This window comes from Suricata suricatta, chromosome 9 (assembly GCF_006229205.1).
Source record: "Suricata suricatta isolate VVHF042 chromosome 9, meerkat_22Aug2017_6uvM2_HiC, whole genome shotgun sequence".
Classification (NCBI taxonomy): domain Eukaryota; kingdom Metazoa; phylum Chordata; class Mammalia; order Carnivora; family Herpestidae; genus Suricata; species Suricata suricatta.
This window is the reverse complement of record NC_043708.1, coordinates 26,802,251-26,814,681: the sequence shown is the minus strand read 5'-3', so window position 1 is coordinate 26,814,681 and position 12,431 is coordinate 26,802,251. Positions and strand designations below refer to the sequence as shown.

General features: G+C 39.2%; 1 protein-coding gene across 2 annotated transcripts in view; it reads left to right on the top strand.

Moving 5' to 3' along the window:
- Nucleotides 1-57: 57 nt before the first annotated feature.
- Nucleotides 58-12,431, top strand: part of BBOF1 (basal body orientation factor 1) — a 36,715-nt gene continuing 24,341 nt past the window's right edge. The window contains exons 1-3 of one of the 2 annotated variants that reach the window (XM_029951199.1): nucleotides 58-236; nucleotides 4,350-4,411; nucleotides 4,565-4,796. In XM_029951199.1, coding sequence (XP_029807059.1) covers nucleotides 4,731-4,796 — 66 coding nt within the window. In that variant the 5' untranslated portion in view covers nucleotides 58-236; nucleotides 4,350-4,411; nucleotides 4,565-4,730. The remainder of the gene's footprint in view (nucleotides 237-4,349; nucleotides 4,412-4,564; nucleotides 4,797-12,431) is intronic. The other variant, XM_029951197.1, reaches the window with a different exon arrangement.

Below are 12,431 nucleotides of genomic sequence, written 5' to 3'. Positions count from 1 at the left end.
CGGCGGCCGGCGGCGGCCGGCGGCGGCGGGGCTACGTCACGGGCGCGTGCGCTCTCCGCGCGCCTGGCAACGGCTGCGGTGGAACGTTACCCTCTTGGCTTGCTGGTTTCCTTAGAAACGGAGCCGGTCGGGCGGCGGGCGAAAAACGTCGACTACAGTGGGGTGCCTGGTGAAGCCAAGATGCCGTCTAAAGGAAAGGACAAAAAGAAAGGCCGCAACAAAGGCAAAGACAAGAAGTAAGGAGAAGCTACCCGGGATTCCCTCTCCCTGGGCCTACCCTCCGCAGATTTGGAGCTGGGAGCACGCTGGGGCTGGCCAGCTGGCTAACCGCCCTCCTCTTGCTCTCTCCGCTTCTGAAAAGGACTGCCCTCATTGTTCAGAAATTCCCCCCAAACACATGCGAAATCGTACTCCTCCAACCTAGACAATGGAATGTGAGATTTGAGACCCTGAATAATTTAGGTACAGCCCCTGCCTATGAGTAATACATTAATGGTGGAGGCAGAGAGAATCCCAAAGAGTAGAAGACCAAATGAAATAGATGGATGCTAGTGGAGAGAAAAAGATCTGGGAATGAGGAAGAAGGATTCTGACACTAGAAGTGAAGGTCAAAGGTCAGGATAACATTTCTTGGTGTATTGAATGTCCTCTATACCAGCGTCTTATGTTAGGGTAGTGATCAGCCATGTGTGGCTACTAAACTAAAATTAATTAAAATAAATTCGGATCCTTTATTGGCTATGTTTTATATGCTCAGTAGACTACTGCTGACTCTACTGGGACAGCCTAGGTATAGTACATTTACATCACCACAGAAGCTTCTATTGGACAGTACTGCTCAAGAACAGCGGTTCTCAACTAGGGGTGAATTTGGCTCCCAGGGGACATTTGGCACTATCTAGAGACATTTTTGGTTGTCACATCTAGGGATTTTTTGTGTGCTATCAGCATCTAGTGGGTAGAGACCAAGGATACTGTTAAACATCCTGCAGTGCACAGGACAGCCCCCTCCTGCACCCCAAACAAAGAATCATTTGACTCAGGATGTCAGGAGTGCCACCACTGGGAACCCCTGCTCAAGACTGTAAGCTTCTCCTGGGACCGCTGGGTGGCTCAGTTAAGTGTTTGACTGGCTCAGGTCATGCTGACAGTGGGGAGCCCATTCAGGATTCTCTCTTTCTCCCTCTGTCTCTGTCCCTCCCCTACTCCCACGTTCCCTCAAAATAAATAAACTTTAAAAAATGAAGAAAAATAAAAGACTATAAGCGTCTCTAGAATAGGCACTAAGCATCACTCACCACATCTCCAGTACCTAGCAGAAAGCCTGAAACATAGTGGATGTTTTTTATTTGTTAAATAAATTAAGGTGTCTGCTTGTGTACACTTCAACTTGAATCTTCTCTTTTTTCCACAGGAGCTATGCTCTGGGTTTGTTGGCTTGGTTTGGTTTGGTTTTGGTTTTGGTTTTGGGGTGTTTTTGTTAGTTTGTTCGTTTTGTTTTTTGCCCCTAGCCTGAAAGATCTCTGCTTTGTTATTGAGAATATCTTGAACAGCTAGAGAATCTCTGGGTGATTGAAGTAGTTCTTTGGGCCTTTTGAAGGATTCCTTTTGGTTCTAAAGGAAAACCTAAATGATTTGACCAAATTGGGTAATTGTTCAGATTTCCCCAAACTGATCAGAATGCCTGAAGAATGCATTGCTCTTATCACCTAACTCTGCAGGCTGGGGGTTGCTGCTGGATTGCCACTAGACCTGTTGAGTGACTCTAGTGGTTCGTTGGAATCATGCTTGGCATCCAGCATCACTATGTATGGGACCATAAGGGAATCCCCCAAACTTGTAAAGTTTATAAAGTAATTTGTTTAAGAGTAATACGTACTCAATACAGAAAGTTTAGGGAATGTGGATAGTCAAGGCAGAAAACAAAAATCACCTGTAATCACATTATCCAAAGATAACCACTACTATCATTTGGGGATTTTCTTTTTCTTCTTTATAAAATGATAGTCCACTGTACATATTTGTAGCTCCCCCACTCCATGTATTAATATAAGTATTCTTCTATAGTGTTTTTTCCACTGTACATAATTGCACATAGTCTAGTACTCTTTTTTTAGGTTTGTTATTTTTGAGAGAGAGAGAGACAGACAGAGACAGAGCATGAATGGGGGAGGAGCAGAGAGAGAGGGAGACACAGAATCTGAAACAGGCTCCAGGCTCTGAGCTGCCAGCACAGAGCCTGACTCGGGATTTGAACTCAACCAACTGTGAAATCATGACCTGAGCCGAAGTTGGATGCTTAACCAACTGAGCCACCCAGGCGCTCCCCCTCCCCCTTTTTCTTTAAATGCCAAGAGATGGGATACCTGGGTGGCTCAGTTGGTTGAGAGTCAACTTTTGATTTTGGCTTAGGTCATGATTCCAGGGTCGTAAGTTCTAGCCCCACATCATGCTCCTTGCTGAGTGTGAAGCCTGCTTAAGATTTTCTCCCTCTGTCCCTCACCACTGCTCATACACGCATACGTGTTCTCTCTCTCTCTCTCTCTCTCTCAAATAAAACTTAAAAGATTAAAAATAGGGACACCTGGGTGGTTGTTGGTTAAGCATCTAACTTCAGCTCAGGTCATGATCTTGCAGTCCTTGAGTTCAAGCCCTACATTGGGCTCTGTGCTGACAGCTCAGAGCCTGGAGCTGCTTCAGATTCTGTGTCTCCCTCCCTCTCTGCCTCTCCCCGTCTTGTGCTCTGTGTCTCACTCAAAAATAAACATTAAAAAAAAATTTTAAATAGAAGTGCCAAGGACTTATCTCATTCTCAAATTCTTGGAACTCACTAGTCCATGTTTTCTATTTTTGACCATGCATCTACAATACATCTATCAGCAATGAGGAACATTGAGGGTAACAGATGACTTATTCCTTGGATTTTTCCATGACTCATAGTTTGAGAAACCCTGCTTTATTTTTACAGTCAGTATTAGTGGTTCTCTTATGAGAAATGCTATCTGCATCAACTGTTCTGCGCAGCTTAGACTGTATAACCTTCAGGAAGCAACTGGATGATTAGAGCAAGGCAGTCTATCACTACTGCCTAAATCATGCTGGAAAGGGAGGTCAAAGCTATAACAAGCTAGGGAGCTGGAGGTAGGGCTGGCCTTCATTTGAAGAGAACAGTGGGACTGAAAAGGGATGGAGGGTGATAATAAAGGTCCACACATACCTATAGGTGAAAATATTTAAAGTTCAAGTACAGGTGAAAAAAATTTTTAAGTTTATTTTGAGAGAGTTTGTGTGTGCATACAAGTTGGGAAGAGATTAAGAGAGGGTGTGAGAGAGAGAATCTCAAATCTCTGCACTTGGTCGGAGCAGAGCCCATTGCAGGGTTTGAAGCCACGAACCATGAAATCATGATCTGAGCTGAAATCAGGAGTCAGACGGTTAACCAACTGAGCCACCCACACGCCCCCAGGTGAAGTCTTACTTATTATCTGAATATTTATGTATCCAGTGCCTACTATATATAAGGGATATTGTTTTGTTAATCCTTGTACAACAAATCTTTACCTGAAAGTAAACTCTCCTTTGATCACTTTAATCTTGAAGCCATACTTTATTATTATTTTTAAATTTCCTCTTTACCTCTGTATAATGATTATGGTTTGTTTCTCAGCCATCCTTGAAGCCCAGTGCACGTGGCACCAGCTGATAAAAGTATTTTTAACAGACTTGTTCTAGTGTCTTGATCTTTTGTCAAAGGTCTAGCCAGAAAATCCCCCCAAAAAACAACCTACAACAAAACCAAAACTAGGTTTCGGTGGGTGGAAGATTACAGAACAGGGGTCATAAAGTTACAGTTATACCATGAACGTTTCATCATATGGAAGGGGAACTAAGGTAGTGGATTTGCAGTAGCAAGAACCAAGGTCTAAAACTGGGTACCTGGGTGGTTCAGTCAGTTAAGCAACTGATTCTTGGTTTCAGCTTAGGTCAAGATCTCATAGTTCATGAGTTCTCACTCTCTCTCTGCCACTCCCCCACTCACACTGTCTCTGTCTCTCTCAAAATAAACTTAAAAAAATTTTTTTTAGGGGTGCCTGGGTGGTTCAATCGGTTAGGTGTCTGACTTCGGCTCAGGTCTGTGGGTTCGAACCCTGCATCAGGCTCTGTGCTGACAGCTCAGAGCCTAAAGCCTGCTTCAGATTCTGTGTCCCCCTCTCTTCTCTGCCCCTCTCCAGCTTGTGCTTTCTCTCTCTCAATAATAAAAGTTAAAAGAATATTTAAGTAAATGAAAAGATGTGAAAGATTTATGAAATGAATTTGACTTACCATGTCTTTCCTCTTTGTTTTTCCAGTAGAGTTATGCTCCAAAGCTCCCCTTGTTCAAGAAGAATCACCCAATTAACTCCCTTATCAAGTAAATATGTATTTCCTATTAACTCATTTATCCAACAATATTTGCTCATATGTGCCAGGCAATGCCAAGCAAAACAAAATAATAAAGAGAAAGGTATAATTCTAATATAGTAGAGTAATTGTTATATGCTCACAATGTCCTCTTCCCATGCAGGAAGATAATAATAAAAGCTGATGAATCTGCAGTGGTCAGAGCCAAGGCCAATGCCTCCCTCTGGGAGGCCAGGCTGGAAGTCACAGAACTCTCTAGGATTGAGTATCGTGATACTTCCCGGAGACTGGCAAAAAGTAATGAGGACTTAAAGAAACAGCAGTATAAAATGGAGAAAGACACAATGTCTGTATTAAGTTACCTGAAGCAGCAGGATCAGGAGAAAGATAATATGGTACGTAGGTAGAAATCCTCCTGAGCCTCAATAACTACTTCTGTTAAACTTGAAGCAGGATGCTATTTCAAAGTGACATTACTGTTAGAATTGATTGTTTTTATTTTCAGCCCTTGTCCCGTTGTTTGCCTGTCTGAAACAAAGATTGATGATCATAAGGGAACATTATGATCCGTTTTATTTTAAGAAGAACATATGACCTATGTGTTTTTATATTGATAAATACTTTTAATGATTTGTAGAGGAATTTACTGATAATCCATGATCACATGATTATGAACCCAGCAAATTGAATCTCCTTTTTTTATCCAGTTGAATCTTGAATTTATCTTTCTTTACTCTCAGTGTTGAGGGTAAAGCTATTATTTTAGATCTAAAAGGAAAAGGAAAAGGAACCGATATTTTGGAGCCCCTATTTTATGCCAGGCACTATGTTAGGAAATTTGCCTCTTTTATCTCATTAAGGACTTTTAATAACTCCATGTAGCTACAATATTGTCATTCTCATTTACAAATTGACTCTCAGAAAGGTAACTTGCCCAAAATCACACAGCTAGGGGATGTTAAAGTGGAATTTAGGTGTAATTCCAAATTGTTCATTTTCCCATTTGCCTCTATGAGCCCCATGGAGACCCAAGAGAATTTCTACCATGCTGAGGATGGTGTGCTCATTACCATGTATGGTTTTGTAGTTTATCATACATTCTCAACTTATTTCTTTTTACTCAACATTGTGTTTTTGTGGTATATTTGTTAAGATCACATGATTCAGTTCATTTTTTAAAAATTTATATTGGGGCACCTAAGTGGTTAAGCATCTGACTTAAGCTCGAGTCATGATCTTGCAGTTTGTGAGTTCAAGCCCCACTTTAGGCTCAGAGCCTGGCGCATGCTTCGGATTCTGTGTTTCCTTCTCTCTCTGCCCCTCCCCTGTTCATGCTCTGTCTCTCTCTCTCTCAAAAATAAATAAACATTGAAAAAGTTTTTAAAAAATACAAATTTATAATGAGCATGCTTTATTTTTTCTTTCATTCTTACCTGCTTTGTAATATTCTAGCACATAAATAAACCAAAACTTATTTATCCTTACCCGCTGTGAGTCAGACTCTCATTTTTTCATTATTACAAATAAACCTTCAGTGAATATTCTTGTGGATGTCTCCTTGTGTCCATGATGGAGAGTTTCTTTAGAGTAAACACTTAGAAGTTAAATTACTACATTATGAGGTTATGCATTGTTTCAACTTGAGTTTAAATTGAGCTCCAAAGGGATTATACCAATTTATGCTGTCACAAGTGATGTATTAGAGTGAGGTCCTATTTGACCACATTTTTGTCAACACTTGATATTTTACTTAGTTTTTGCTCAATTTTACAGGTATAAAAAGGTATCTTGTTTTAATTTATATTTTCCTGATTATTAGTCATTTAAGCATCTTTTATATGATCCTTCACTCAGTCTTTATTGTTTATGCATTTGCTTCAGTACACATTGGAACCAATGCTGGTAAGATGCAAAGCTGGGCTCCAACATAAGGATGACATACAAATTCATGAATCCATAACTTTTTCAAATTCCACCTTTTCAGTGAAACCTTTCCTCACTAGTCCATTAAAGTTGGAAACCACCTCCCTTGTTTTATTTTCTCTGTAATACTATCGTCTGTCATATTTGTGATATTTATATATTTGTTTATTGTCTCTTTTTCCTGATTAGAATGAAACCTCACAGAAGTAAAGAATTTGAGGGCTTTTTTTTTGTTTTGTTTTAATTCTACACCTCCAGCATGTAGTGTAGACCTAGTAAATAGTAGACACTTATTAAAATATTTTTGTATGCATGAATGAATGGCTTGTGAGTATGCTGATACTTTGAAAAAGTGAATAGCAATCAAAACTAAGTTAAAGATGATAGTGAAAGCATAATACAGAAATCAGACTACTGAACTTTTGTCTTGATTTTATATATTTTATTAAAGTAATTTTTATGCATTACTGTTTTTTTTTTACCTTCCTTCCTAGGCAACTTCCATTTTTAAAATTACTCTTTCAATAGTAGGTATTATTAAAATTGTCTTCTATAAGGTATTATTCTAAAATAAGTTTTTAGGTAAAATAAATTTCCAAATTCATTACATAGAAGCTTTGTGGCTTGAATTAGCTTATTGGTATTGATTTATGAGTATCATTTATATTTCCTGATTTTCATATGCCTTTGTGGATCAGAGGTCAGCATCTGGTCATAGCAAATAATTTTCTCACAATTATGGATGACTATTAAAACCAAAGAGACTACCTTGGGAGGAAGACATAAAGTACATTCAATATATCCTAGTTAAATAGCTCTTCTATAGTTTCGTTACTTGTTCTGCTATATCCTAGATATGTGTTATTAAACTTTATATAAACTGTATACATTTTTTTTAATGTTTATTTTCCCGAGACAGAGAGACAGAGTGCGAGCAGGGGAAGGGCAGAGAGAAAGGGAGACACAGAATCAGAAGCAGGCTCTACACTCTGAGCTATCAGCACAGAGCCTGACTCAGGGCTCCAACTCAGGAACCAGGAGATCATGACCTAAGTCAGATGCTTAATCAAGTGAGCCACCCAGGTGCCCCTATAGTCTTATTTCATGTTAATTATAGAAATAATAGAAATGAGGGGTGCCTCGGTGGCTTGGTGGGTTGAGCAAACAACTCTCAGTGTGGGCTCAGGTTGTGATCTCAAAGTTGTGGGATGGAGCCCCGCATCAGGCTCTGTGCTGAATATGGGGTATGCTTGGGATTCTCTCCCTTCCTCTCTCTGTTGGTCCCCTGCTCATGCTCTGTCTCTCTCAAGTAACAACAAAAAGAAATGTGTTTTGGAAACATATCTTGAACAAAATTAGATTTTCCTTAAGAGTGTGTTTTTGTATTTAAAGCTTTGTTCAATAACAAAATAAATCTCATTATATTTCTCACCAGTCCTATATGACTTAGAACTGTCTCAATTTATCTTTTAGAATTCTTAGTGTCTAGTCCGCCCCTGCCGGCGAGGCGGTCAATCCTTGCGGGTTGGTTCCTGAGGGAGGGAGAGAGAAATAGGGCAGGAGGGAGACGCAGAGAGAGGAGGCAACACAAGGTTTCTGATCAAGCCCCTTCTTCTTCTTTGAGAAAACACCGTATCTTATAAAGGTTTCCAGGCGGGAAAACAAGGCAGCTGACCTAGGTGGGTTGCTAGGAAACAGGGTTAAGGGATTAAGGCTGGAGTAAAAGAGGAACCAAACCAGGGTTTTTAACACAGCGCCTCAGGGGCTGATACTACCCTGCCTGCGGGCGGTTAATCTTTGATCTTCTGGCTTCTCCTGACAGGGAGTGGTGCTTCCCTACATATAGGCGGCTAATCTCCGTTTTTCTGGCTCCCCACATCTTAGGTTTTCCTTAAGCTAGTCTTAATTACAACAATATTTCACTTATGTATCCTCTGATTCTATAACCATGTTAAAGGGTTTTTAGTTTAAAATGGTATTCAGGGGGTGCCGAAGTGGCTCAGTCAGTTAAGTACCCAACTCTTGGTTTTGGCTCAGGTCATGATCTCAGTTTGTGATTTTGAGTCCCATGTTGGGCTTTGTGATTACAGTGCAGAATCTGTTTGGGATTCTCTCTCTCTCTCTCTCTCTCTCTCTCTCTCTCTCTCTCTCAAAACAAACTTTAAGAATAAATAAGCTACTCAGGTTTCCTACTAAAACATACTAGCATCTTTGGACAAATGATTGATTCCAAGATTGAAGCAGGGAAAGTAAAAGATGAGCCTGGAATATCTGTGTAATAAAGTAGGTAAAAAAAAAAAAAATTAACGGTGGGTACCTGGCTGGCTCAGTCAGTGTAGCATGTGATTTTTGATCTTGGGGTTGTGACTTTTGATCTCATGTGAGTTCAAGCCCAACATTGGAGATTACTTAAAAATAAAATCATTTAAAAAAAAAATTAAAGGGCACAGGTACTAGTTTGAAGGGGTTCCCACTGGCCAAATCTGAGACAATCAAAATAAACAATGACAGGAGTGTCTGGATGACTCAGTCGGTTAAGCATCCGGCGTCAGCTCAGGTCATGATCTCACGGTTTGTGGGTTTGAGCCCTGCGTCGGGCTCTGTGCTGACAGCTAGCTCAGAGCCTGGAGCCTGTCTTCGTATTCTGGGTGTCCCTATCTCTGACCTTCCCCTGCTCACAGTCTCTCTCTCTCTCTCTCTCTCCCTCTCTCTCTCAAAAATAAATAAAACATTAAGAAAAAACAATGGATAAATATTTTAAAAGTTAAAAAAAAATAAACAATGACAGTAAAACACTATAATCCATTGAATAAAATATGTCCATGACTACATGCTGCTAATAAAAACATACATTACTAAATAAGGGAGAAGGAAAAGCTTTTCCTTATAGGAGAGTATAGTAAAATACTACATTTTCAAAGAATGGTGGAATTTAAAAAAGGCAGTATTTGGTGCCATGGAATTAATTGATCCCATGAAGAATCATCAGTGGATGCTAAAACTAGTGGTGAAAGTTTGATGAGCAGAAGGATATTTTCATCGTCTCAAAATATCTTTCCTTAATTTGCAAATTAATTACAAAAGGAAAAAGTGTAACTTTGTAATAATCTCAAAATATATTTCCTTAATTTGTAAATTAATTACAAAAGGAAAAATTGTAACTTTGTAAAAATGCTATTTTTATTTATTTTTTAATGTTTCTTTATTCTTTGATAGCACACATGTGCACGAGCAGGAGAGGGACAGAGAGAGGGAGACAGTATCCGAAGGAAGCTCTGAGCGGTCAGCACAGAACCCAATGCAGTGCTCAAACTCAGGAGCTGCAAGATCATGACCTGAGCCAAAGTCCGATGCTTAACCAACTGAGCCATGCAGGTGCCCCCATAACTTTTAAAAATTTTAAAGGAAAAACCTAACAGACACAATCTTAACCAATTGAATAAAATTAACATCAATCACTTCATGATGTAATGCACTGAAAAGAATACATCACCTAGACAGTGTATGCCTGCCAAAAATGTATAACCTGAATCTCCTCATGGGGAAACTTCAGGTAGCCCCAGCCCTGGCTGATAGTCTTCAAAACTGTTGATACCATAAAATACAAACACTGAGAAACTGTTCCAGATTAAAGGAGACTAGTATACATGGCAACGGAATGTAATGCATAATCAAGAATTATATCCTGGACAAAAAAAGAAAAGTTGCAATAAAGGACACTACTGGGACAATTGGCAAAATCTGAATACAGACTATAGATCAAATAATAGTAAATGAATGTTAAATTTTCTGATTTTGAGTACTGTGCTTCTAATAGAATTTGGGGGCAACTGCATGGCGTCTGACTCTTGATTTCAGCACAGGTCATGATCTGATCAGCCCCATGTGGAATCTGCTTAAGGTTCTCTCTTTTCCTCTCCCTATGCTCCTCACCCCTACTTAATTGATTAATTAGTTAAAAGAATGTCCTTTTTCTTAGGAAATACATTCCAAAGTACTTAGGGGTAAAGTCTTAAACTTATTCTCACATGGTCCAGAAAAAAAAATGTGTATCACCTATATACTCATATTTTAGATAGATCTGTGTATACATACATAGAGCGGGAAAGCAAATGGGCAAAATTAGGTGAAAGCTATATGAGAACTCTTTGTACTCTTGAAACTTGTTTCAAAAAAGTTACCCAGATAAGAGAAATGTAAATCAAAACTACAGTGAGATATTACCTCACACCGACTGAGATGGCTACTATCAGAAAAATAGAAAATAACAAACATTGGGAAGGATGCAGAGAAATTGGAGCCCTTGTGCATTGTTGGTGGGAATGTAAAATGATGCAGCCATTATGGAAAAGAGTATGTAGGTTCCTCAAAAAATTAAAACTAGAATTACCACATGATCCAGGAATCCGCTTTTGGGTGTATTTCCAAAAGAATTTAAAGCACGATCTTGAAAAGATATTTGCACACCCCTGTTCACTGAAATACTATTCACAGTCAAGCGGTGGAAGCAACCCAAATGTCCACTGACAGATGAATGGATAAAGAAAATGAATATACACATACAACACAATATTGTGCAGATTTTAAAAAGAAGAAAATCTCCCAAAAGACAAGAGTCCAGGGCCACATGGCTTTCCAGGGGAATTCTACCAAGCATTTAAGGAAGAGTTAACACCTGTTCCCTTGAAGCTGTTCCAAAAAATTGAAATGGAAGGAAAACTTCCAAACTCTTTCTATGAAGCCAGCATTACCTTGATTCCAAAACCAAAGACCTCTTTGGATTCTGTGTCTCCCTCTTTATCTTCCCCTCCCCTACTTGTGGTCTTTCTCTCTCTCAAAAATAAAGTTAAAAAAATGTTTTTAATTCTCTACATCACTTATTAGGGAAATACAAATCAAAACCACAATGAGATACCACCTCACACCTGTCAGAATGGCCAACATTAACAACTCAGGCAACAATAGATGTTGGTGAGGATGCAGAGAAAGAGGACCTCTTTTACACTGCTGGTGGGAATGCAAACTGGAGCAGCCACTATGGAAAACAGTATGGAGATTCCCAAAAAAAATTAAAAATAGAACTACCCTACAACCCAGCAATTCCGCTACTAGATATTTATCCAAGGGATACAGGTATGCTGTTTTGAAGGGGCACATGCACCCCAGTGTTTATAGCAACACTATCAACAGTAGCCAAAGTAGGGAAAGAGCCCAAATGTTCATCAATGGATGAATGAATAAAGAAGATGTGGTATACGTATACAATGGAGTATTACTTGGCAATCAAAAAGAATGAAATCTTGCCATTTGCAACTATGTGGGTGGAACTAGAGGGTATTATGCTAAGCAAAAGTAGTCAGAGAAAAATATATGGCTTCCCCCATATGAGCACTTTAAGACACAGAACAGATGAACTTAGGGAAGAGAAGCAAAAATAAAATAAAAACAGGGAGGAGGACAAAACATAAGAGTTCCTTAAATATGGAGAACGAAAAGAAGGTTACTGGAGGGGTTGTGGGACGGGGGATGGGCAAAATGGGTAAGGGCCATTAAGTAATGTACTGCTGAAATCATTGCTGCACTATATGCTAACTAACTTGGATGTAAATTTAAAAAAGTAAAAAAAATCTTCATTAAAAATTTTTTTACAAAGAAGAAAATCCTGTCACCTGCTACAACATGGATGAACTTTCAAGGGCATTATGCTAGGTGAAATAAGCCAGTCACAAGAGAACAAGTTATATTATTCTACTCATACAAAGTATCTGAAGCAATCAAAAGCCAAAAGCGCTGGGGGGTTGGTAGAAGAAAGTAGTGTTTTATGATATAGAGTTTCAGTTTTGCAAGATGAAATAAGTTCTAGAGATCCATTGCACAATGATGTGAATATATTCAACACTACCGAACAGTATACTTAAAAATTGTTTAGATGGTAAATATAACGTGGTTTTTACCACACTAAAAAAAAGTTACCCAGGCAATTCTTACAACAGCCAGGTTTTGGAAACAGGTGATAGCAGGTTAAGGGCATGGAATTATGCCTCATTTTCTCTTCTTTCCACTGTAATCTACCTCTCGAACCCTATTGGTTTTAATATCATCTGAAA